The following is a 26,518-nucleotide window of genomic DNA, read 5'->3' as shown; positions in this document are numbered from 1 at the left end:
AGATTGGGGGTGATCAGGGCAAACAGAATGACTTTTCTACAGTGACTATAAGTGATTGTGAGTGAGAATGTAGTGTTATGCCCGCGAGTGCCATTGAGTCTAGCTACTGAAGTTAAATCTTGGTTTATAAGGGCACCTGTGCCAAAATACTGGCACTGGTATAATAGAGCAAATTCTTAATGGTATAATGGGCACCCATGGTAAAATACTGGTACTGACATAGTAAAGGCATATGGGGAAAAACACTCAAAAATGCAGGTACTTCGGCATTGGAGGAAATTCTTCATATAAAGGAGGACAACTTTCACTCACATTAGAAACAAAGGGAGCAAATGGGGTACAAGGGACACAGAAGGAGCCAGCTAATAAGCAAGATACCCAGACGGAAAGGCCTCCCAGGCCAAGTGACTGAAAGATTCTTCCATCTGGCACCAGTTGTTAAGTACCATGGAGGTAATTGGAATGGCAGTCACATACCATGCTTACAAAATGGATATGCAGTCCACGTACTGGGAATTGACCAAAAACTGCAGGCACTGAACACCATGATAACAAAAGTGCAACAGGATCCAGCAACTGCTAATCACATGTGTCATTGCTCTTCGATCCTAGATAAACTTCCCACGTTGCCCATTATAATGATAGAACTATTGGAAGAAGTGAAGGAGACTCTAGACCTCCTTCAGCCAAACAGTGGCTTGACAGCACGCAATACTGTTTTACAAGATCCAGTAGACATCATTATAGAACAGGTCGGACACATCACAACTGCATGCACACAAGCCTTTAGCAGCAATAGCGACAAGAAATCCCCTATAGAACTAGCCACAGAACCGGTCGAACACACAACATCCACTATTACTCCTTATCCAGTATTCCGGTGCCCAGAACCAGCCGAGGTCTCGTCAACAAGAGGCCTATTAGATCATTTTGATCATAGTGCATAGGTGAGCCAACTACCTTTACCTTTTCTGTCAACACAACAAAAAAATCAACAATGTACCAGAGCAGTGGAGTTCCCTCGGCAGGACCTCAGCAAATCAAAGAACCATGCATGGGGGACACTCATAATGGCAGGCGGTCTGTCTCAATTAAGAAGCCTGAATCACTAGATAGACATGCCTCATGGTTAGAAGCAAGAAAATCACCAAGAAGAGTAATTGGGGAAGGTCCACATACTGAGCCTCAAAGAACTTCACAATCTCTTGTGGTATCAACCATATATGCCACAAAAACATATTTAGGGCCAACAGAGGCACCAGAAGTGAGGAGAACCGGAGACAGGGGTTGGACTTCTCCAGCCAGGATGGTGTTAAGATTGAGTTGATCCCACATTACAAATCAAGGGGTGCTCATGACATGTTAAATCAAAGTGCAGTACTAAGATTAGTTGAGGCATTGCCAGGCTTAAATCACATTAGATCTAGAAACATAGAAACAATTGAGTTCAGATCAAATTCCGATCAACCAAAGAATGACAACACAATCATCACCTGGTCGGTTGAAACCATAGCAGTGCAGGTATGGGAGTATAGGGAAACCTTTGCAGCATGGGGCATTGAAATGATGAGGGTAGAGCCAATATGCTATCCCAGTCCACTGCAACAGCCAAAACCAATGTTACGCATGCTGAAGGGGGTGACTGGTCCGGACTACCCAATAGTATTCAAAGAAGGATTGCAAATAATAAGGCACTTATCTTCGTTAAGAGCAGCACAGCAGCCTGCAGGCTTTGTCGATTAACAGCAACATGGACCCCTCAAGGGTAAATGTAAAAGAGAGACATAAGGGAGGCCACCAGGCTCCCCTCCACCATATTCGACCCTGTAAAATATATTTTTGGAATGTGAACTGTTTAAGCAGCAAGGCCGGAGTGGACTATGTTATGAAATGTCTCCACAAGCACAAGGTCCTGTTATTGCAAGAAACCTGGCAGCTATCACATACACCAATGGTGGGATTTGAGGAATATCAAAATACATCAATTAAAGAAGCGAGGACTAGTAGAGCAATGGGTGACCTGTCAATTTATATATCAACCGATATACTTTGGGCCCACGAGGAGGTGGAATTGGACACAACCTGGATTCAGTGCATTAAACTTGAAGCAGCACCTTACCTCACATTGATCATCTTGAACCTATACATGCATCCGACTTTTAAGCACGAAGCGTCAAAAAAGACTCTCTGAGAGGCACATTCAAAGCCCTGAAGTCCACATACCCACATGCAAGTATGATACTTTTGGGTGACTTCTATATGAGCTTACTACAGGGCTCTGAAGTTCAACTTCTTGGCCAAACCCAGGAGACACTTGGCAATCAATCATGATGCGACCCGTCTAGTAAGAAATACATCTCTGCTCTGGAGGACTTGGGTTTTTTCACACTTAATGGGTGTAGTCCAATGGATCACCCAGTCGCCTTCACAACAGTGATTAACAGGGCAAGTTCAACCGTAGACTTTACTCTGATAGACCCGTACTTGTTCAAGGGCATTTCCAATTTCAATATAAAAGGAAGATCGGATAGCGATCACTTTGCCCAAACCTTCACCCTGGAACTCATTCCACCCTGTGCTTTAGCAGCTCGAGGTTTCCTACCTGTTGCACAGCCATTTAACTTACGGTGCCTCAAATGGAGGGGAGAGATGACAGATGCAATCATGGATTTCAGTACCACCTGCCTTAATCAAGATCTGATGAACCATGATGATAGGTTGACTCGGGTATAAGGTCTGGGCGGCATTTGTTGATATACTTATCTCAACATTTTCGATCAAGCGCCCGAGCAAACTATTGATAGGCCAAAATAGAGCGAATTGGTTCACTTCAGAACTAAGGTCCATGAAAAAACACCATACTAAGGAACTCAGAAGCACACACTTGCGTGGAAACCATCCAAGCCAAAACTCAATCTCCAAAATCATCAGAATCACCAGAATGAAATAAGCTACAATAAAGCGGTCAGTGTGGCAAAAGTCAAGCACAGTGAGGGAATCTGGACCACACTGATACACACAAGCCAGCAAAAGAGCCAGAAAAAACTTTGGGCCCAAACAAACAACTTGGCCAAAGGTAGCAACCGGCATTATAATTCTGAGGGGCCAAATCAATGCTGAAAACGCCAAATGCTGCCCAATTACAGATCGATCAAAATCAGGTGGTGCATACCATAAACAATCTCAGGCTGGAGGGGCCTCCCAAATGTACTATTCAAAATGGATCATAGGCTCCGGTCATCACTTTTAAGCCCCCTGTTCAACTATGCCCTGGAAACACTCATTATCCCAGAATCTTGGCAAGGCAGTATATTTCAGCCAATATACAAATCGGGGGAGCGTTCAACGCCTAATAATTATAGATCAGTCACTTTGATAGAGGTGAAAGCTAAGATATATGCCTCGAATCTGCTGTCTGAAAGTGAATAAATTTGCGATATGATGAGCAGCGCACACATGTTATGCTTCCAACTCCACGTACTCAAGAGGCACTGCCATTTTGATCAAATGCGGGACACCATACCACCATGGTGGTTCTCAACAGGACTCGCAGGGGGGCTACTGCCTGACGTGGGGGACAATTGCTATTCACTCCGTTACATTGGTTAATTGTTATGGCCCTAACACCGATGACACCTTGTTTTATGATAAACTTTGGGCACTATTATCATTGTCAGCTCCACGCACCTCATTTGGGAGGGAGATTTCAATTTAGCACTAAATCCGAGCAAAGACAGATCAAGAGACGAGTCAACACAACATGTAGCAGCGGGGAAGCACCTTACGGGCAACATACAAGATCATCTATTGTTAGATGTGTGTTGAACACTGCCCCCAATGTGGAGAGAGGGCATGTTCTATTCAAGTGTACATGCTAGCTGGTCCTGGATTGACTACTGGATAATCTCCAGGGGCCTGGGGACATGGCTCACCCGCAAGGAGCATTTAGCTCGTACATACTCGGACCATTCCCCAGTGCTGATGCAGCTGACCTCCCCAGTTTCCATCTCACCTTACCAATCATGGAGATTATCGAAGAAATCACTGATTTCTTCAAAAGGAACATAAACTCAGGGCCGAGTATAGGGACCATATGGGAGGCATTTAAGGTCACGATTCTGGGTTATGTATGGCGAGGGGTGGGGGAATACTGCAGGACATCCAGCAGATGCTGCAAAAGATGGAAGGGGAAGTTAAAGCCACAGAAGCCATGCTTGTAGTCAGGCCTACGGGAGATATTCAAACTTAATTGCGCAAACTAATGACTGAATATCAATTGGAAGCAGAGAGAGAGTGCCTTTTCAGATCCAAATCCCACAGGGCACGCCCATACGGGGAAGGGGAATGACCGGGCAAAGCACAGGCGAAAACAATCGTACCACCAAGGTTCTCTAGCCACATCCTGGAGGTAGAAACCTCAGAGGGGTGCTTTCAAAAAGACACTGCAGACATTCTTCAGACATTTGCAGCTTACTACACAAAATGTTACACAATGCGTAGGGGACATCCAGTAGAGTGGATGGAAGGGGCCTACAGGGAGTTCCTAGAGGTGGATTTAGAGGAGGACAAAATACATGCAGCTAAAATGTTGTTCAGCTAGGTAAAAAGGCCCAGACCCGGATGGATTACCATCAGATTTGTACAAATGTTATATAGACATCCTAGTGCCCATACTGGAAAAGGTCTACACAGAAGCTAATGAGACAAGCATACTACCGCCCACAATGCGTGAAACTATGATCATCTCCCTCCTGAAGCCAGGCAAGTCAGCGACCAAATGTGAAGCTTATACACCCCTATCCCTCATAAATTGCGATGCCAAAATATTGGCCAAACTACTAGCCAACAGGCTTGGTTTGCTGATTGACAAATTGATTCTGCCGGATCAATCTGGTTTAGTGTCAGGGAGGGCAACCTCTCACAATCTTCGCACCCTCTTTGCAGTAATACAGGATATAGATCCGAGCTCAATGCGGTGGCGTTTTTTTGGGATGCCACTAAGGCATTTGACTCCCTGGAGTGAGACTACCTGTTTGCGGTGCTTCAAAGAATGGGCTTCCCCCCTCTTTCACATCATGGGTCACCTTACTATACAATAAACCGCAAGAGATTGTACAAATTAATGGCTGCTGCTCACCTCCCATTGCAATAACACGTGAAACCAGACAAGAATGCCCGCTATCGCCCTTAATATTTGCCCTGGCAGTTGAGCCCTTAGTGGCAAAGCTTCGGCAACACCATAGGGAGCATGCGTTGGAATACCCAGAACGGCACCAGCTGGTGTCCATGTATGTGGACGATATCACACTATACCTCCATAAGCCGCATATAAGTTTGAATCCCATTCTTTGGGAGTTTATGTGGTTTGGGAGGTTATCGGGAGTCACTCTTAACTGGGATAAGTCTCAGAAGTTCCCACTCACCCCAAACACAAATCAAGTCTCCTCGGACTACTCCCTGTCTTCATGTGACTTGGAGCTTAGATACTTAGGGATAATCATCACCAGAGACAGGGAAACATCCCTGAGCCCCAACTATGGCACTACAATGGACAACTTCACGGACTCAGCCGTACGCTGGATTACACTGCTGCTGTCACTCGCAGGGCACATCTCTCTAATTAAAATGATTGTTTTGCCGAAGCTGCTTTATTTATTCACGAACATATCTTACTTGCCAGAGCGCCCGTTCTTCTGTGTCCTGCAGACACAATATACAAAACTTACGTGGGGGGTCAAACAACCCAGAGTATGATGGACAACGTTAACACAACCCTTCAGTAAAGGTGGTTTCGAAGCTCTTCTACCTCTGGGCACAGGCACATTTTGCCGTATATTGGTTCCAACCGCCACCGTTCATGCCACATTTAGCTATCGAAAAGGGCTACATGGCTCTGTTGCACACCACAGCATTCTTGGGGGCCAGGCCTCCTCGAACTGGACAGTCACTCACAACTGTGGGTTGTACTGGTTCGGCTTGGGAAAAACTAAAGAAGCTGCCGCTTAAGCCATTACTCTACTCCCCGTTGATGCCTTTTCAGTACCCCCACAAATCCCAGTTACGCACAAAGCAGCATGCAGATCCATGTTACACAGTAGGGGGGTCATAGAATGGGGAGATCTTTATTAGGATGGTGAGTTTAAAGATCGCACGCAGTTCTTCTGTGACAAGCCATACACTCCACTCGAGGCGTTTCTGTACATTAGGATTAGGCAGGATGTCAAAACAGCTTCACCTATGTTCCCAAAGGAACCCCCTACATTAAACACGCTGCATTTAATACTACAAGATCCGAGGCCTATCAATTCAGTGTCTCACTTATATAAGGCGGCACTACTAGAACGTCAGGCAGAAACGAGGGGAGCACAGGCGCGGTGGAACTCCGAGTTAGATGCCTAGCTAACAGATATGCAGTGGATATACTGCTGTAGTCAAACAGAGGCCGTTACAGCCAGTAGCCGCCTTAGAATCATACACTATAAATATGTACAAAGGGTTTATTACACCCCAGTTCAGTTGTTTAAATATCAGGTCTGAAAAGACAACAGTTGTGCACGTTGTTCGAGAGAAGGGGCGGGCTTCCTACACATAGCTTGGGAATGCAGGACTATACACGAGTTCTGGTTGGATGTGTTCACTGCTCTTTTGCTTATGTCTGAACAACATATAGTCCCAGACCCCGTAATTGCTTTGCTAAGCTACACAGAGGAGACAGATGCACCGAATAGGAAGCTCATATCATTAGGCCCATTGCTAACAAAAAGACTGGGAGAGCCCCCAAATTCAAGGAATGGCTCCACGACAGCCGCAGTCCGTGCAGGTAACAGCTGTGGGGCCTCGTGGGGGGGGGGGGGTGGGGTGGGGGGGATTCGAGGGACGATGCAGAGGGAAAATTAATTATTTATTACATTTTCTCTCTGCTTCGTCACTACACCCCCACCCGGCCCCACCGCCACCGCTGTTACCTGCACGGACCGCGGCTGCTCCACGATATGACCCACTGCAGGGATCAACCCATCACTAATGCTGAGCTACTTCTGCTCACCTGGAGACCCCGAGATATTTGGGAACCGCTGCAGTGTTACCTGTTTGAACAGGAGATCGCTGCTGCAAACACCAACACAGATTAGAACACTATGAACAACAGACATGCCTGAGACAGCCAGGTACAGGGATGAAAACACCGGGAAGACTTAGTAGAGTCAAGCAGGGCCGGACTGAGAACCAAAACCGGCCCTGGCAAAGTGCTCGGCCAGCACCCCCTCCCCCCCCCTTGGGGGTGCCCCCCCCCCCCCCTTCCTTGGGGGTGCCGCCGAGCGCTTTGCCAGGGCCGGTTTTCGGCCGATTTTGTTACAGGGCCGATTTTGCAGCTATTCTGCAAAAACGGCCCTGTAACGAAAACGGCCCCAAGGGGCCAAAACCGGCCCCCTCCCGTGCGGCGCACCGGGGGATAGCCCGGTGCCCGCTACGGCCAGTCCGGGCCTTGAGTCAAGTGGGAGGGAACACGGTCAAACGCAGGAAGCTAATTAACTGCTGAAGGTGCACTGAACAAAATGTGATCTGACGGTCTCTGGAATTATGTAACAAAAATGAACTGATATGTGATTCAGGAAATGTGTGTAAAGGTCGTAATAAGATAGTGAAATGTAACGTTAACTGAATGCTGTATACTGTAAAATGGATAAATAAAAAATAAAAAATAATTAAAAAAAGAATCTGCTGTCTGAATTAGAGGACTAGGGGCCATATGTAGGAAGCCTAATACCGGTCGGTAACGGACGATTTTCGGTAAATATCCCGTTACCGACCGGTATTTAGGCTTTTGCTATGTAGGGGGCACATTTCAGGATTCGGTAATTTACCGAATCGGTAAAATTACCGATTCGGTAAATCCTGAAATGATATGTAGGTGACACTCAAATGAGTGATGTGTAGGGGAAAATAATTCGGTATTTAGCACCAAATATATGTTGGTGCTAAATACCCAATACATTGCAAAAAGCAATATTTTGCTGGACTAAGAGTGCCACGTGGCAGACATACATGCCCTTAGGGCATGTATGTGCACCACATGTGCACACATGCAGGAATCAGGGGTGCAACAGGGTGTCACTGTGACACCCTGCCACCCTTGATTGTGCTCCCCCCATTACCGATTCGGTATTTACCGATTCGGTAATGGTAACTGGCTTCCCATTGATTCCTATGGGCCTCCTGGCCCATAGGAATCAATGGGAAGGTATGAATCATTACCGAATCGGTAAATACCGATTCAAAATTACCGACCCATTCCGAATCGGTAAATATTACAGATAGATTACCTACATATCATTTACCGATTCATAAATACCGAATCGGTAAAATTCGGTATTTATGAATCGGTAAATGTTAGGCTACCTACATATGGCCCTAGGTAACTAGCACAAATTTAGTTCTCAAACCCCAGACAGGCTTTAGACGTGGAACAAGTCCCTTTTTACAACTTATCAGCAGTCACTCTCATAGCAGAGCAAGCAATGATCTAAACCAGCAAACTCTACGCTTGCTTTATTGACCTAAAACTGGCCTTCGATAAAGTCTCAAGGGCCATGGTATGGAAAAAGATGGCAAAACTGGGAGTGTCTTTTGAAACTATTGGAGGCAATTATCAATCTGTATTCAAGTACATGGGTTCAAATGAAGTTAGGAGTTGGGCGCAGCATTACCAATACAATTTCCACCAATAATGGATTAAAGCAGGGGTGCATCCTAGCACCCTGTCTGCTAACATTTCTATGCCAAGTGCAGGGAGATCGCCCAAGGTTGAGCAATGATATTAGAAACTTGCAATACTCCGATGATATTGTTCTCCATAGTAAAACTCCAATAGGGTTGTAGCGGTTGATTGACTAACCACTCGGTCATATCTCAAAATTTGGGTCTCGGCCTCAACTACAATAAAACGAAGGTCCTATGCTTTTTGAGCACACAAACAATAAACAACCCAGATTTATTTGGTGGGCAAATGGCAATGTCCTGGAACTGGTCACAACTTATAAATATCTTGAAGTGCATTTAGATCGTCATTTGAATTACAAACAGCACATACTATCTAGACAAGCAACAACAGATAAACTGATGTTTGCATTTGATTGTTCTACCAACCAACTTTTGCAGGTCGTCGAAGCAAAATGAAAATGAATTTCCTCTATAGCGTATGGCTCAGAATTATTTAAAGGTAAAGACGCTGTGAGTTTGAACACCTTACAATCATGCCTTTTTAAAAAATTGTTTGGGATCCCACGATACATTTCGCAGGCCCACATCAGGCTAGAGTTTGGCCTGCAAAATCAGGTCCCCTCCCAATCAGACACGGGCCCTAATAAAATATTACTGGAGAATGAGGGCAGCAGACGATAAATCTTTGGCCGATCAGTGCTGGCTTGAAATAAAAAACAGGCTTGCACTATACTACAGCAATCAATAGCAGAGCTACAATTAGAAGAGGTTTGGTGCACTATAATGAGTCTGTGCGTTTTTCCATCGAAGGACCTAACCCCTGTATGGAAACAGACCTGACCCACCACGGACACAGCAGTGAAACACTACTCCACTTGCTGTGCATGTGCCCAGCTTTTTTATTACTCAGGAATAAATTACTTGGGGGCATATTATCAAGCACGGCGTTAAAATTATCGCCGTTTTAGCGGCAGAAAACTGCCGCTAAAGCGGCGATAATGGGCTTGATAATATGCCGCAGAGAATTCCAATAGAAGCCCATGTTGACACCAGAACATGGGCTTCTATGGGAATTCTCAAGGGCATATTATCAAGCCCATTATCGCCGCTTTAGAGGCAGTTTTCTGCCGCTAAAGCAGTGATAATTTTAACGCTGTTTCTTGATAATATGCCCCTACGTCCGTCACTAAGACAACTGCAGAGAGATCATCTTCACTGGCTGTAATCAAGCTATTCGAAGGGACCCTGGTCCAATCATCATGCAAGGCCGGGAATTTTTTGACCCAAGTAGCCAAGGAATTGGAAAAATCGAGAGAGCTCTAGTGAGCCCCAGTTTGGTTCGGTAGACAGTTTGGCACGTGCCCATGACTTGATGTCCTGTGGTGATCGTTATCTGACCTTTGCACAAATCTTACGGGATTCTAGGCTAACTCTGATCACTATTGCTATTTATGTCCTGAGTCTAACAGTATCTTGCACCAATTGATCAATTTTAGAGTGCTACTCTTTTTTGGAAAAGCACTTTTAAAAAGGTATTAAATTGAGCTGTTTGACATGTTTTAATACGCTCAATAAGTACATTAGGATGATATGTTCTTTTAAAACTGCGCAATTGGTATTTAGGATTTGGGCATTGTACAAAGGCCACGGAAGACTTGCAGATGTGGCAAAATGTATTATGTAGGCTCTGCAAACCCAAAGGCTTATTGCATCTGCAGTAAAACACAGGAGCATAATCATGAAATGGAGCACATTTGTTCGTTTGTCTTAATTACCATCACATTTTTTGTAGTTTTCTGCACCTTAAGTAACTGCTGACAATTAATCTAATTGATTATGGGCCAGATGCATCAAAGGGTTTTGTCCATTCTGTGTCTATGGGAAAATGTGTTGATGCATATGGCCCAAGAGAAAGATTAACTTTATTTGTTTACGACGTACTTTTATGGTATGTTTTTAACCGAATAAAGCTTATGTATGAGTGTGAGAAAGCACTGCAAAGCATGCCGGTAGGTTAGTACTCCTGTACAAACAGGCGGTTGCGCATGTTCCACAAATTTTGGGCCCCCTCGTAATGAAGCATCTAAATCCTCATGAACCTTCACAGACCCGCTAGTTACAGAGGCAGTCTAAAAAAGTCAAAATTCTACTTTGTAGGTTATTTCCACTACGGAACATATTTCAAATAATTTGGGTTTCATAAATGATCGCAGGCACTCTTTGGGCAATCTACAGCAGTTCTAGATTTCTCACCACACTCCCATGAATTACACTGACACCTCCAGTATTTCCACCATGTGGACAAATCGTGGAAAATTCTGTATGAGTAAATGACAAGATAATGTGCATCATCATATGTAATTTTGCCCTGCAATGCTGAAATATTTTTTCTCATGGAAGAACTCTTTTATCACCATTGCAATTTAATGTAGGGGACTTCCCTTTCCCAGTGCGGAAATGCACATACTCCAGACATCAGCAGGAAAACATTTCCATGCATTAATGGTGTGGAAGCCTACATGGGGTATGGGAATAAGGATTTGTGGCTGTTCATCTACTTCAGCAATGTGCCCCTCCCAGTGACATGCACAGTTCAGCCAGTAACCCTAAATTTGTTACTGCAGAATTCCACATTTGTTAAACACAAATTTCAACTAACTATGAACCTGCACTAGTTACAGGTGACATTCTTTGTCTTGATATAGGTTGCCAGGGATTGCCTGAATCCTTAAACCTTGTTCCCCTGTAACAGACTTTGCCACGCTTCTGTTTCTGTCAGTGTCCATAGAAAGAGACACGTGGTGAGTTTTGGCCGTTTCTCTGCTAAGTGAGCACCTTTGACACCTGTCAATAGATTTAAGCAATGCTACTGCCTTCAACAGTCTGGGGAACCTAGCTTTGGCAGGAACATAAATCGTTAATGTAATGGGTGGTCTGGTTGGTACTAAACACTAGGAAAACCCAATGAAACATGGGGAACACGTATCGCTAGCACGTTGTCACAATTCTGACCTGCATGAAAACACTTACATATTGATAGATCTTTCTTGATTCTGTGGGTAATGTTTTGCTGGTTCTGGTGTACTAAGCTGGCTTCAGAAGCCTGCTGCTGGCGCAATCAAATGTTAACGTAGCAAATACCAAGTGTGAGTAATCCTCAATCCACCTCGGGCCTCTTTAATCCACTGCCAGATAACCCCTCCCTCTTTATCTCACTCTTGTAGGTTCCACCTTTCTTCTTGTGAAACGGTTTTTCAGTCTTTCTCTTACTCCTTATTTCTCCTTAGAGTGTGTTTCCCTATCTTACTCTTGAGAAATGTAACATTACTGAAAGGGAGCTTACCTCCCCTGATCACTTGGAAGTTGTAAATTGTACTCTACTAAACAGTCGTTCAATAATAAAACATAAATATGAGCTCTATGAATATATAGAATCTTACAGCCCTGATATTACTTTTCTCACTGAGACCGGGGCAGACTCAGCTGCTGGCTCTGATTCAAACACCGCCTTACCTGCTTACTCCAATATTATTCACCTCGATAGAGTAGACCAACAGGGTGGAGGATTAGCCCTTATCTATAAAAACTGTTTAGATCTAACATATTGCACAGAAGAAATTATCAATTGCGAAGCTCTTTCTTTTAGTCGTAAATTAAATAACCACGCCACATTTCATAGTTCTCCGGGTCCTAGAACCTGTTTCATGGGAGCGCTCAGTGAATTCCTGGAAGGAAGTATTCATTTCAGTAATTATTTAGTCTTAGGGGATTTCAATTTCCATTTAGGTGAACCTAATGATACAGATACTAACACTCTGCTTGACAATCTCATGTGCTTTGAGCTAAGGAGTTCTCACCCTCACACACCGAACTGGGCACACTCTGGGTGGGATTTTCACAAATGTTCAAGAGCATCAAATTAGCGATATCCTCCCACCCACATGGTCTGATCACGAGGCAATTCATTTAATTTTATTATTAAACTATTGAAAGACCCTTTTAACTCTGCTCCCCAGACCAAATTGGCCAGGTCTTGGGATAAAGTGAAGAGAGCTGATCTCATTAAGCATCTCGAGACCTCTCAACTCCCTTTTGTGAACTCCCCTAACATCGATGCTGTGCGTTATCACACTTGGCTGCAAAAGGCCCAGACATGGCGACCCGCTCAAGAAAGTCGCTAATCACAGAACTAGACCATCGCCCCCCCCCCCCCCCCACCTTGTATTCCTCCAAATTGAAAGACCCTAAAGAAAAATTACCATCACCAAGAGAGAACTTGGAAAACTCACTATGCCTTGGAGGAAAAACTGAAATACAAATCATTGATTCAGGAGTACAAAAACCAGATAATAAGAGAAAATCAGGTCTACCTCTAATTCTACCAGGGATCTTTTTCAAATGTAAATAGGCTTGTCTCTCCCCCGATTCTACTGCCTCCTCAACTTCTCAATCTCAACAATTTTGTGATAAACTAGCTCTCTTTTTTCAAAACAAAGTTGAAACAATTTTCAACAATCTCCCTCATAGCACCATGACCAACCAGAACCCTCCAATCTTACTTTGCTCTAATCATTACCAATCACCCCTTCACAAGTGCCCTGTCATCTCCTCAGAATTGTTGATGAAGTTCATTAAAGCAACCAAATCTGGAGCTCCTTAGGACCCCTGTGTACTAAGGTACTGCATGACATTGAAGATTTTATGGTTCCCTCTAAGACCGTGTTGCTTAACAACATCTTAAATCTTGTCCGCTATCCCACTAAATGGAAAAATGCTTCCATTCTACCACTTCTGAAAAAACTTAGCCTTGATCCTGCATCTGAAGTAAACTACCGCCCGATAGCAAGACTTCCTTTTTTTGCTAAAGTCTTAGAGAGACACCGTAATACCACTCTCGCCATCTTTTTGGAGGCAAATGTCATTATAGCCATTTCCCAATTTAGCTTTAGGAAAACACACCTTACTGAAACTACATAGATTTCAGTGACTGAAGAGGCTAGGGCTATCTTAGATCAAGGTGACAAGGCTGCGGTGGTCCTTCTGGACGTATCTGCAGCTTTAGGCACGGAAAGCCATACAATCTTGAAACAACGACTGAGGGAGATAGGAATCCAAGGATCTGCCCTGCAACTCCTCTGCTTCTTCTTAGAAGACAAGGAGCAAGCAATGAACATTGTCGACTTTAGCTCAGAGTCTTTCACGCTGCCTCGCGGTGTTCCTCTGGGCTCATCGTTGAGCCCTACCCTGTTTAACGTATATGTAGCCCCTCTCTTGACCCTTATAAGGTAATTCAGCTTTGTTACTGTATCCGGAACCGATGACACTCAAATTATTGTCCCCATAAATAATGACATTGATGAGGTGGCCTAATGTTTTAGCAATTGCATGTTGGCAATTTTCAACTGGATGTCTAAAACTGAATTCGGTAAGCACTGAGGTTCTTCTCTTTGGAAAGGATACTTCTTTTTGGAACAGCTCATGGTGGCCACCAGCGCTTGGCCCTCTTCCTGCTCCTGAGGCTAAAGCAAGGAATCTTGGAATTATTTTTGATTCCAAGCTTTCTTTTAAGGATCAACCAGTTATTTGGCCTCTTCCAGCTTCCACTCTCTAAAAGTGCTGAAGAAAATACTTCCTTTTCTGCGTTCAGACTTAAAGAAGCTAGTTGTCTCCTCCTTGGTGCATTCAAAGTTAGACTATTGTAATGCTCTCTACGTGGGAGTTCAACAGAATGTTTTGAATAGACTCAAGAGGCTGCAAAATGCAGCAATCCAAGTGCCTAAAAAGATCAAAACATCTGAATCCATTTCCAAAGCCAGGCATGTTCTAAAATGGCTACCCATCAAAAAAAGAGTCGCTTTTAATGCGCTTTGCATGGCACATAAATCACTCCATCATACGTCCCACCCTGCTTAGAGACAAACTCAGATGGTAGATCCCAAATATACACTTGCGTTCAGCTTCAGCGAACAAAATGTTGGTCCCAACTATCTTCAAAGCTTCCTGGGGAGGTAGAAGCTTTTCCCATGCAACCACTCGCCCCTGGAACCAAATGCCAGATCATTTAAGGAACATTCCTAAGCATCTGGCTTTTAGAAAACTACTGAAAACCTGGCTGTTTACCTTTGCTTTTTAGTATTCTTTTTAATTAGTTTCAGTCCTTACCACTCTAGGTAGCACAGAGACGCCCTTCGGCAGATGTCACGCTTTATACATTTGAACCAAATAAAATGGAAATAAATATTATCATTGGCATTCAAGTAAGGAATATTGAATACTTGTTACAAAATTAGTTTGAAAATGTGTCTTTTGAAGTCTAAATAGTGCTTCAGGCCATGAGTACTGTGCTAGACATATGTGCAATAATCATATTATTAAGTGTCTGGTTACTCAGTGTCATGTTCTCTTGAAACAACTTTTAAAGGCTAATCTGAAAGACTGATATGATTTTATCATGTTATAAATTGTCATAGCGTGGGGTATGCTTCTACAATTATATGAACTTTCTTATCCAATTAAGATACAGTGGGGCATATTTGTAAGGAGGCGATAATAAATTATCGCCGCTTTTGCAGCCGTTTTCGGCCGAAAAGCGGCGATAATTTTATCGCCTAATTAGCAAGGTCACGCTAACGCGTGAAACCTTGCTTTAGCGTCGGGATTCCTAACGCCCAGCTTTGCATCTCCAATGAGATGCAAAGTGGGCGTTCCTGACCTGACATGATAGGAGAAATGTCGCTAAGCGACATTTCTCCTATCATCAAGCCCCACGCTATGAAGCATAGCGGCAGGAAAAGTAGCGATAACCCCTTGGGTTATCGCTACTTTCCTTACGCCTGCTTCAGGACTGACTTAGTCATGATATCCAATGGAAGCTGGATATCATGGCTAAGTTTGTGAGTCCCTATCAACAAGCTAACGTGAGATTATCGCTGGGTTTCCAGCGATAATCTCACGTTACGCAGTTAGCATGAGGATTTTTATCGCTTTTGAGATAAGCGTTGCTAATAGCACGCTATCTCACCGATAAAAATCCACGCTAGCCGGCGATAATTATGCTAGCGCTAAGTGCGCTTAGCGATAATTATCGCCGGTTGTTGTTGATATGCCCCTATATTTTTCTAATGCATTGTAAATGCTCCCACAAAGTGTGTGGGATGTTATTAAGTAATTCTCGTAAGAAAGTGGAAAAACAATGTTCACTCCCTTCTTGCCATGAGACAATCATGCTCACGAATGAATAAATCAACATGAATGCAATAATCTGATTTTCCTCATTGGTGATCTTCCATATTTCTACTTCACAGGACAGCACTAACTCAGTGAAAATGAATGTTTCACATCAATGGTGTGACAAGGATAGCTGCATAAAGGTAGGTCGGTGGTAAAAAATATTACGAGTAATAACTGCTGCATTAAATAATTTTATAAGTGAGTATTAGTTCATTTTTTTTTTTTTTTTTTTTTTTTGAAAAAGTTTTTATTGAACAATAATTCGGTTACAAGTATGGGCCTACAACCACCCGGGCCGGCCGCTAGGTACATAAGGAAATATACACATATCAAGGCTGCAGTTCGGTCCCAGGGCACTGCCCCGCAGTGGCTCAAGATAGTTCTCGAAGAACAGCAAGTGTCAGTCCAACAAGAACAAAAACAAAAGGAAAAACAATAAAAACAAAAGGCGAGTTACGAGGGATACCAGTGCGGTTCAGGCTCCCCCCGGGAAATTCCAGTCAGAACATTGAGCAATCCGCTAAAGAGAGGAGTACCGGGAGGCCGGGGACGGAGGGGGGGGGGGAAGGGGGTCAAGGGAGGTGAACGTCCATATGTAGTTGTTACAAAAAGCGCCAGGCGCCGTCAAGGGTCAGGGGGACATGGCGATATCAGTGTCTACCAGGGGGGGCGTACAGATGCCTCCGCGATACGCATTCCATTGACCCCAAATTCTACCCCATGCCCCCGGCTTGCCACGGGCCACATACACTGTCTTCTCCCGAAACATACACCAGTCCATATTCTCCTTCCATACTGACACGGTGGGCGGCCGTTGAGCGCCCCAAAGTTGCGCTATATCCCTCTTGGCAATCATGTTCCCTAGGGCCGCCCACCGAGTCTGAGCCGCGTTGTAGTCATTGGGCTCCCACACATTCAGGACACAGCGACGCACCTCCGGCAGCAGCACAACCCCGGTGACCTGTCCCATGACCGTGTGGACCCGGCGCCAGTAGTCCGCCACCTCGCGGCACTCCCAAAGGATATGAAGAAAGGTGGCGTTGAGCCCGCAGCCTCGTTTACAGAGCCCGTCGTCGGAAAATCCCATCGCGACCAAGCGCGGGCCCGTAACATACACCCGGTGGAGAATCTTGAGCTGTACCAACCGGAGACGAGCCGGAATGGCAACCTCCTTGGGGGACGACAGTGCAGACTGCCAGTCTTCGTCGTCCAATTCAACCCCATCCCCAGTCCAAGCCTCCCGAAGGCGAACCAGGAGATCCGCCCGGTGATTAATCAATTTTTTATAAATTAAAGAAATAGTACTATCAGGGACATGTCCGTCAAGTACGCGGTCCTCGAGGGGCGAGGAAACAGGGATCTTGGTCCCCTCCCCGAAGACCGAGAGCAGGGCGTGTCGAACCTGGGCGTAGCGGAAGAACTCCCTGTCGGTCAGCTCGTATTCGGCCTGGAGCACCGCGAAAGTCTTGACCGCGCCCTTGTGCCACAGGTCTCCCACTTTGCTGATACCAATCGTGTCCCACTGGTCAAACCCCTTGGTGGTCCACAAGCTGCCCAGGCGGTCGGAGGCAAACAAGGGAGTAGCACATGTCATTCGCTCACTCCAGCCCATGGCCGCAGTGGCAGCCCTCCAGGTCCGCACAGCAATCTTAGTAGGACCCGTAAGGGTCCGGTCAGCCAGGCGGGAATAAAGTGCCCTGTTGTAGTTCCCGCCGGGAAGCAGGAACTTGTCCATCTCATACGCCGGATTCAAGCCGGGCGCATACGTGGCGTGGTTAATGGCGGATAGCTGCGAGGCCCAATAGTACCTGCGAATGTCAGGAAGCGCGATGCCCCCGTCATACCAGGGGAGAGTGAGCTTGGCAAGAGCAATACGCGCCCGGCCGTTCCACACCAGTCTCCTCTGCAGGCTCTCCACCTCCCGAAAATAGGCCACTGGGATAACGTCGAAGGAGTTCTGGAGTGCATAGAGGAACCTGGGAAGGGACATCATTTTAAACAGCGCGGCCCGACCCAGCGGGGACAGGGGCAGCCTGCACCACCGGGCCGTGTCCTCCCGCAGTCGCCGAAGTGGACGCAGAAGATTCTGCTCGTAGCGAGCCACCGGGTCCAGCGAAACGTATATCCCCAGGTACTTAAAGCCGCTCAGAGATATTTGAATCGGGAGCCGAGGCGGCAGGAGAGGAGGACCACCAGCGATGGGATAAACGCAGGATTTAGACCAATTGATCGTGAGACCCGAATTGTTCCCAAAGGAGGTCAGAACGTCAAAGAGGACGTTGAGTGACTGCCGCGGTGAGGTGAGATACAGGAGAATGTCGTCCGCATACAGCGAGACCCGATCTTCAAAGCCCGGGCCCCACCGGATCCCTCTAAGCGAGGGCTCCCAACGGAGCCAGGCAGCGAGTGGCTCCAGGGCGAGAGCAAAAAGCAACGGGGACAACGGGCACCCCTGCCTCGTGCCCCTGCCGAGGGCAAAGGGCCGAGAGACCCGCCCATTCACCACCACTTGAGCCATGGGTCCCGTGTAAAGGAGCCTCACCCAGCCAATAAATCCCTCTCCAAAGCCGAATTTATCCAAGACGGCCCAGAGGAATGGCCACTCAATAGTATCAAATGCCATCGTGGCATCCAAAGAGACCAGCACGGCCGGTTCGGTGAGGAGCTCCGCCCTGGCGAGGACCCCGTGCAGACGCCGCAAGTTAAGAGCGGTGTTGCGGTGCGGGATAAAGCCGCATTGGTCCGGATGAATAAGGTCGCACACGACACTCAACAATCGATTGGCCAGGACTTTCGCCAGGATTTTAGGCTCCGCATTGAGCAGTGAAATAGGCCGGTAAGAGGTACAGTGGTCACGCGGCTTGCCCTCCTTGGGGAGAACGACTATAGTGGCCAAGCGCTGGTCGGCCGGGAGGGAACCCGCCGCAAGAGAGTCGCGGAACATGCGGCTGAGGAAGGGCGCAAGCTTATCAGGACGCAATTTGTATAGTTCAATGGGCAGACCATTAGGACCCATAGCCTTGCCCGAGCGAAGGGAACGAATCGCGGTCGCTATTTCATCCGACGATAAGGGGGCGTCCAGCCGCTCCCGGTCCTCAACGGACAGGCCGGGCAGAGCAATATCTCTCAGTAGGAGGCGAGAGTCATCCTCGTCCCTGTCAGTCACCGGGGAGTACACCGCCCGGAGGTGGTCAGCGAAGCATTCCACAATCTCCTCCGGCTCAGTCACACACACACCATCCGCAGCACGCAACTCGGGGACCACACGATTCACTCTCTCCTTTTTGTCCAGCCATGCAATCAACTTTCCCGCCTTGTCCCCCGCGTCATACAATCGGCCCTGCTGCTCCCTATACATAGTTTTGGCCGCGTCAGTGACCAGGGACCTATATTCGAACTGTTTCAGGCTAAGGGCCTGTAGCCCGTCCGGAGTAACATTCGCCTCCAAGGCCGACTCCAGCCCCGAGATGTCAGTCTCCAGCTTCACCACCACTATCTGGGCGAGGGCGTGTCCACGTATAACAGTTTTAAAGGCTTCCCAAAGGGACAACGCAGACGACACCGACCCCTCGTTTTCACTGAAGTATTGGTCCATGGCCTTAACCAGGCTGTCACGAGTCACAGGGTCCCGCAGGTACCAGGGGTTAATGGGAGCTATCCGCCCTGCGGACCGCGACCCGGTGTCAAAGACAAGCCACAGCGGAGAATGGTCGGAGATACCACGCGCCAGGTGTCTGACCTCTCGAATCCGACCAGTCTGCGCCGCGGGCATAAGGAAGTAGTCTAACCTGGAGAGACTCCCATGCGCCCCCGAATGAAAGGTGAACTGGCACTGGGTCGGATGCATTAGTCTCCAACTATCCACCAAGCCGAAGGTCTCCAACATCCCACCCAGCCAGGACTGGGCAGCGGGGAGGGTCCTCGGTGGGTGACGATCCAGTTCACCCGAAACCACAGAATTAAAGTCCCCGCCCATGAGCAGGAGGCCGTCCGGGAGGTCAAGCAGCATTCGACCCAAATCAGTAAAGGTGGAGTTCTGGAGGCCCGGGGGGACGTAGACTGAAACCAGGGTAAGGGGCTGCCCCTCCCACCTCCCAATCAGACACACATAGCGCCCTCTGTCATCCGAGACTATCCTCGTGATCTCCACCGGAAGGGAGGCTCGCAGGAGAATGCCCACCCCCCTGGAGCCAGTTGTGAAACCAGAATGGGCTACGAGGCGGTATCCCCCCCTGTTCATCGCATGGCAGACATTGCCGACCAAATGCGTCTCCTGGAGAAACACCACATCAGGGGTCAAACGACGCAAATATTGCAGTACAACACCCCGCTTAATACGGTCCCCCAACCCATTGACGTTCCACGACATAAGCCTCAACCCGTCTCCCCCCATCCCCTCCAATAGGTCAAGAGGCCCCCAGCCCGCAGCACCGCTCCCAAATATGGATAAAAATCAATACCTCGCCCTGTAAACAAGAAACACACAACTAAACAACCCCTTTTCCCCCCCAACCCCACCCCAAGTCCAACGCCCCCCACCCTGCACCCCTGCGGGCCAAAGACCCCCCCCCAACTTGCAGTGTGCCTGTCGCCCCACTAACCCCATTCTACAAAAAGACCCCGGAGGAGGAAAGGGACCCGAACCCGCCCGCACCCCTCACGGGTCCTGGTAAAACACAGTATGCAAAAGAAGTAAGACCCAACTGTACAGTGCAAAACCGCAAAAGCAAGGACCAAAGGTCAGTCTAAGGGGACCCGTCACCTGCGGTGCCCCCAGAGGGCCCGGGCCGGCCACCCCCGTCCGGCAGCGAGTCCAGCCAGTCACTTGCGGCCACAGGAGTGTCAAAAAAGGCTGTCCGCTCTCCATGCTCCACTCGAAGTTTCGCCGGGTAGAGCATCGAATACTTCAGGCCTAGCTCGCGGAGACGGCGCTTCACCCCCTGGAATCCCATCCGCTGTTTCTGGACCAGTTGCGTGAAGTCCGGGTAAAAGTTGATGGTCGAGTTCTCGTAGCGGACCGGGCCGCGGGTCCGTGAAGCCTGCAGAATAGCATCGCGGTCCCTGTAGTGGAACAGTTTAGCCACGATAGGCCTCGGGAGGGCCCCCGGCCGCGGCCGGCCGCCCGGAACTCGATGGGCCCGCTCCACAGCGAAGAATTTGCTTAGGCCAACCGGGGACAACTGTTGCAGGATAAGTTCCTCGACCACGAGGTCCACCGGGCGGCTGTCGGAGGACTCCGGTACCCCAATGATGCGGATATTGTTGCGTCGGGCCCGGCCCTCGAAGTCCTCAAGCCGCCGGGCCATATGGTCGTTGACCGCTCTAATGTCCCCAAGCGCGGCCCGCAGATCCGACACCTCCGCACCCAGGGTGGAGGTCCGTGTATCAAGGGCCTGAACCTTCTCGTTGGTTTTAGAGAGGTCGGCCCGAATCAGGGTGACGTCGATCGCGACAGTGTCGATCTTACGGGCCAGGGCCTCATATTGCGTCGCGATAGTTTCCCTGATGCCCTCGATGGCACCCATAATGTCCTGTAGGGAAGGTTCCGCAGCGACGGTCGTGCCTCCCCCCGCAGCATCCGGGGAAGGGCCAGCAGCGCCAGGGGACCCCCTGCCCTGGGTATAGCGGTCCATGTTGTTGCTCTGGACCGCTCCCCCGCGCAGTGAAGCCTTGGTCTTGCGCCCCTCCGGACCCCCTTTGCCCGCCATATGAGCGCAGTCACTCAATGGGACCTCCGATCAAGGGGTGCGCGGGTGCCAGCGAAAGAACCACAAACTGTCGGTGTAGGGGTCGGAGGCGTCAGACCCGCCAGTAGCAGATGGAAGCAAACCTCGGGCAGAGGCCCAGGAGGCACCTCGCCACCTCGAGCACGCACGCCAGCTGATCTCCTGAAGGCCAAAACCGAAACCGAAAGTGCTGAATCGGTAACTGGCACCGCGCTGAGGCCGCTGTTGTTCAATTGCAGCCCGGCCCCACGGGTCACCTTCACCCCGGCCACCTCCGTCGGGTGGGTCCCAAAAGTTCCGGCGACGATAGCTCAGGATTCCCAGGTCCGATTAGAGTTTTGAAAAGAGATATATAGTCAGCTGGTCTTCATCTCTCAGATTCCATACACCAAATCAGGATATTCTCAGGATTTATTCCGAGGAGCAGAAAGGGTCCGGGGAGCCCTGTGCTCACGCGACCATCTTGGATGCGCGCTAGGCTCCTCCCCTCGAGTATTAGTTCATTGATGTTGATCACCAATTCAAGTATTTGCTGAGGAGCAAAATGAGCGTTTTATACACTGTGATGTTAAAGATGTAGCTACATTGTAAGAGCAATGCGCGCGCTTCTGTGATTAGATGCCAGTGCATGGAGTGGGATACCGTGAGAGAGCCCTCTGACTGTAGAGGCATGGTATATCATTACATGTTGATGATCTGGACAGAAGAGCACTGAAGCAGCTGCTTTTTGACTAATGCTCAGGGCTTTAAGTGGGCCGGGTCCTGCCGGTACTCAGCACTGGCAGTTCTTAAAAGCAGGTGCTGGGACGGGTCCCTATCGGGATCTCCGTTCTTGCCCTCACCTCAGGATGAACAAAAAATGTTAACTCTGCTGCAGTACCACCCTTTCCTGCCTTTAATGTAACCTCAATAAGACTCGATATAATTTTGACACACTCTCATCATGTCAGAACTGAAGCATTTTCAATATTCTTTACAACGAAGCCATAGTTGCTGTTAATTTATTTCGTGCAACTAACATAGCCATTAGTCCTGGCTTGTTGTAGTTATAATGTTACTTGTTGAATTATATATCTGGCTACAATGACAGAAACAGCAAAATACCAGTCGGGCGGCACCCTGCTGACCACAATTTTTTAGATATGGTGGGGCTCATTTATGAGTCCTTGCGTCACTTTTGCGCCGCCGGTGCGTCACTTTTTGTGACGCATCAGCGGCGTAAAAACTGGACCTTGTTGCACCATATTTACAAAGTGACGCATCTAGGTAGATGCGTCACTTTGTAAACCCCTGCGCTACATTATACCTGCGTCAGGTATAATGTATGCAGGGTGGACGTTCCCACGTAAGTAAGCATCGTAGAAGTAACGCAGTGAAATCTACGAGATTTCACTGAGCCACTTCTAGTGTGCAAATGCGTCAATTTCTTGCGCCTACCTCACAGCAGGCGTAAGACTGACGCAGGCCCTTTCACATGGGGCTTGCCCCATGTAAAAGGACACATTGCTGGAGTTGCCTCACTTTTGTGACACACTCCAGCAATGCGTCACTTTTGCGCCTACAGATACGTCAGAAATACTGACGTATCTGTGACTCCTTGCGACATGATGCGTCATACTGTAAATAAGACGCATCATTGGAGTCGCAGGGAGGGCGCAGTGAAAAGTGACGCATCACTGTTTTCACGCAGCGATGCGTCACTTTTCATAAATGAGGCCCGGTGTTTTTAAGCCACGCCCCTTAGAGAGACACCCCCCACCGAGTTTTTTCATCCCACTTAAAGCCCCGCCCTCACTGTAATGGAAATGCTTATGTATGAGCCACAGGCCATTGTGAGACCTCTGTCGACCTCTCATATTGTAGATTCCAATGTGTAATGCAGAGCACAATAGAGTTGTGAATGTCTCACTATTGGGAGGCTGAGGCATCTGGGAGATCAGGTTATAAGTGCATTGTAAGAGCTGTTTGTGTGTATTCATGCAGCTATCAGAGTGCAGTGTGAAAGTCAGGTGCTTTTTAGCACTTCTGTGAATGTTTCAGTGCGGAGATAGATATAGGTAGACTGCAACTAGAGTCCTGTCCCCATATCTAGATGAGGAAGAAACTCATTCAATAGATCCTATATATTACTTAAACACAGTGCTATGGTGTAATAATTTATAAGACAGGACCTGCATTATTACAAAAAAGCACACACACACTTAATAAATGCATTTCAAAAACAGTGTATAGCTGATCTGATTGGCATAATTTAGTTATGAGGTCAGTTTGTGTAAGGATCTGATTCAGATGCGTAAGGATATGAAAACCTGCCTTAAATGTGATTTTTCTGCTGTATTCTTTTTCTTCCTTTTCCGGTATATTTTAAATTATTCTATTGGATACTTTTAGGTACGTGTTCATGTTACATAAATGACAATGAGAATTTAAATAGTACTGAGGGCTAAAAAGTTTATGAGCACTGTCAAAAATGCAGGTAGACTTGAAGGCACTCTCCTAAGGAGCATCAACCAACAAGAGATGTAATTTCCTTAGAGATTTGCCAGCAGATGAAGTACTTGGACAGCATTTGTGCAGACAGTTCATAAATATACAGTTTTATATAGCTCTTGTTGGTTAGTCCTCCAATAAATCAGATGGGTAAACCTTATCTTTTATTGCTTGCCAGCATTTTCAAAGCTTGCATTTCACAGAAAAGAGAACTGTAAATAATGTCCTGTAATTCACAGTGCTCAACTCATTTACAAGATATTTAGCTTCCCCACCCAAAGGCCCATATATGTTTAACCCTTTCTGCGGGTTATCCCCTTCAACTGGAGCCTCTCTTTAAATGCTAATTTCATGATAACTACTGAACTGCAAAAAACACCCTGTCTCAGTAAAATTCTACCTTTGTGTCAAATTTGGAGGATTTTATTCAGCTGCGCTGCTTGTGACCTCACAAATTACATCACTCATGGGCTGTTCTATAACATCAATGATGACATCAATCCTTCACCTGACATTATATAATTGACGACAACACTGTGCATGATAGCCGCGAGCTAATGTAGCTTACTTCATTTAACTATAACACTATAAATGGTGAATTTCAGTGATTTATTTTTTAGTTTAATATGTAGGTCCTCATTAGGATGTCGGTTGGAAAGCCTCCGACCGCAGTTCGGGGGGCTTTCCGACTGACATTCTTGGTTTGAATTCGGACCACTGTATTAGGATTACGGCGGTCGGAAATCAAACTGACCCGTCTTTCCGGCTGGCTTCTGATGGGCTCATGGAGCCCGTTGGCTAGTCAGAAACCAAACCTAATCCTGTGTGGACGGCGTTTCCGCCATCGGGATTATAATGTCAGTTTCCGACAGGCTTTGCATGTTGGGATTTGGACATGGAAAGCCTGTCGGAAAGCTACTTAGGGGGTCCCTAGCAGGGCCCCATTCACAATGCGGCCTCTGGTTGGGGGCCGGGGGGCACCTATGTTGCCCCCCTGTAAATCCCTGCACCGTGAGGCAGGCACCAGCCCCATAGAGAATTGGGAGTTTGCGACTGCACGATGTGCGGTCGCATCGAAATACGATGATCGAAACTTCCGACCTAAAGTCGGCCAGTTGCCATACCAATAGTGTGTCGGTTCGTGGCAACTCCGACCGACATCGTAATAGTGGCCGTAATGTTTTAATTGACATTTTCACCTAACTAACCTAACTTTAACCTTTGTTTTTTTCTGTGAATATATATATATTTGTTTTTCACTGGAAAAAACAAAGGTTAAAGTTACGTTATAGGTATGTGAAAATATCACTTTAACCGTCATGTTTTAAAATAAAAAATAATCAATCAATCAATCAATAATTTGTAAAGCACACTACATACCCGCGAGGGTTTCAAGGGGCTGAGGATGGGGAGAGGGGGGAGCTGTTGCTACTGGTCAAACAGCCAGGTCTTGAGTTGTCTCCTGAAGGTTAGAAGGTCTTCGGTTTGTCGTAGGATGAGGGGGAGGGTGTTCCAGGTCTTGGTGGCGCGGTGGGAGAAGGATTTGCCTCTGGCTGTGGTTCTACGGATGCGTGGGACGGTAGCCAGGGAGAGGTCTGCGGAGCGGAGTTTCCTGTTGGGTAGGTAGAAGGAGAGTCGACTGTTGAGATAGGCTGGGCCGGTCTTGTGGAGTGCCTTGTGTGCGTGGATCAGGAGCTTGAAGGAGATTCTTTTGTCGACAGGGAGCCAGTGCAGGTTCCTCAGGTGGGGGGTGATGTGGTTGCGGCGTGGGACTTCGAGGATCAGGCGTGCAGAGGCATTCTGGATTCTTTGCAGTCTGTTGATGAGCTTGTTCGGGGCTCCAGCGTAGATGGCGTTCCAGTAGACGAGTCTGCTGCTGACTAGGGCCTGGGTGACTGTTTTTCTTGTGTCAGTCAGGATCCATCTGTAGATCTTGCGGAGCATACAGAGGGTGTTGAAGCAGCTGGAGGAGACAGCGTTGACTTGTTTGGTCATGGTGAGTTTCGAGTCGATGATGACTCCCAGGTTGCGTGTGTGGTTGGTGGGTGTGGGGGGTGTTCCCAGCGACGCGGGCCCCCAGGAGTCGTCCCATGCTGAGGGGTTGGGCCCGAGGATGAGGATCTCTGTCTTGTCTGTGTTCAGCTTAAGGCGGCTATCCTCCATCCAGTCGGCGACAGCCTTCATTCCCTGGTGGAGGTTGGATTTGGAGGTGAGGGGGTCCTTGGTGAGGGAGAGGATCAGTTGCATGACGCCGGCGTAGGAGATTATGTTGAGATCGTGATGTCGGGCGATGCGTGCGAGGGGTGCCATGTAGACGTTGAATAGCGTCGGGCTGAGGGAGGATCCCTGCGGGA

At 47.6% G+C, this 26,518-nt stretch overlaps 1 protein-coding gene across 1 annotated transcript in view; it reads left to right on the top strand.

The window, feature by feature from the left end:
* Positions 1-26,518, top strand: part of IL17REL (interleukin 17 receptor E like) — a 410,789-nt gene that overhangs the window by 335,882 nt on the left and 48,389 nt on the right. The window contains exon 14 of the mRNA XM_085654046.1: positions 16,023-16,088. Coding sequence (XP_085510172.1) covers positions 16,023-16,088 — 66 coding nt within the window. The remainder of the gene's footprint in view (positions 1-16,022; positions 16,089-26,518) is intronic.

This window comes from Triturus cristatus, chromosome 4_1, assembly GCF_964204655.1.
Source record: "Triturus cristatus chromosome 4_1, aTriCri1.1, whole genome shotgun sequence".
Lineage (NCBI taxonomy): Eukaryota > Metazoa > Chordata > Amphibia > Caudata > Salamandridae > Triturus > Triturus cristatus.
The sequence above is the reverse complement of the archived record's forward strand: the minus strand, read 5'-3'. Positions and strand labels throughout refer to the sequence as shown.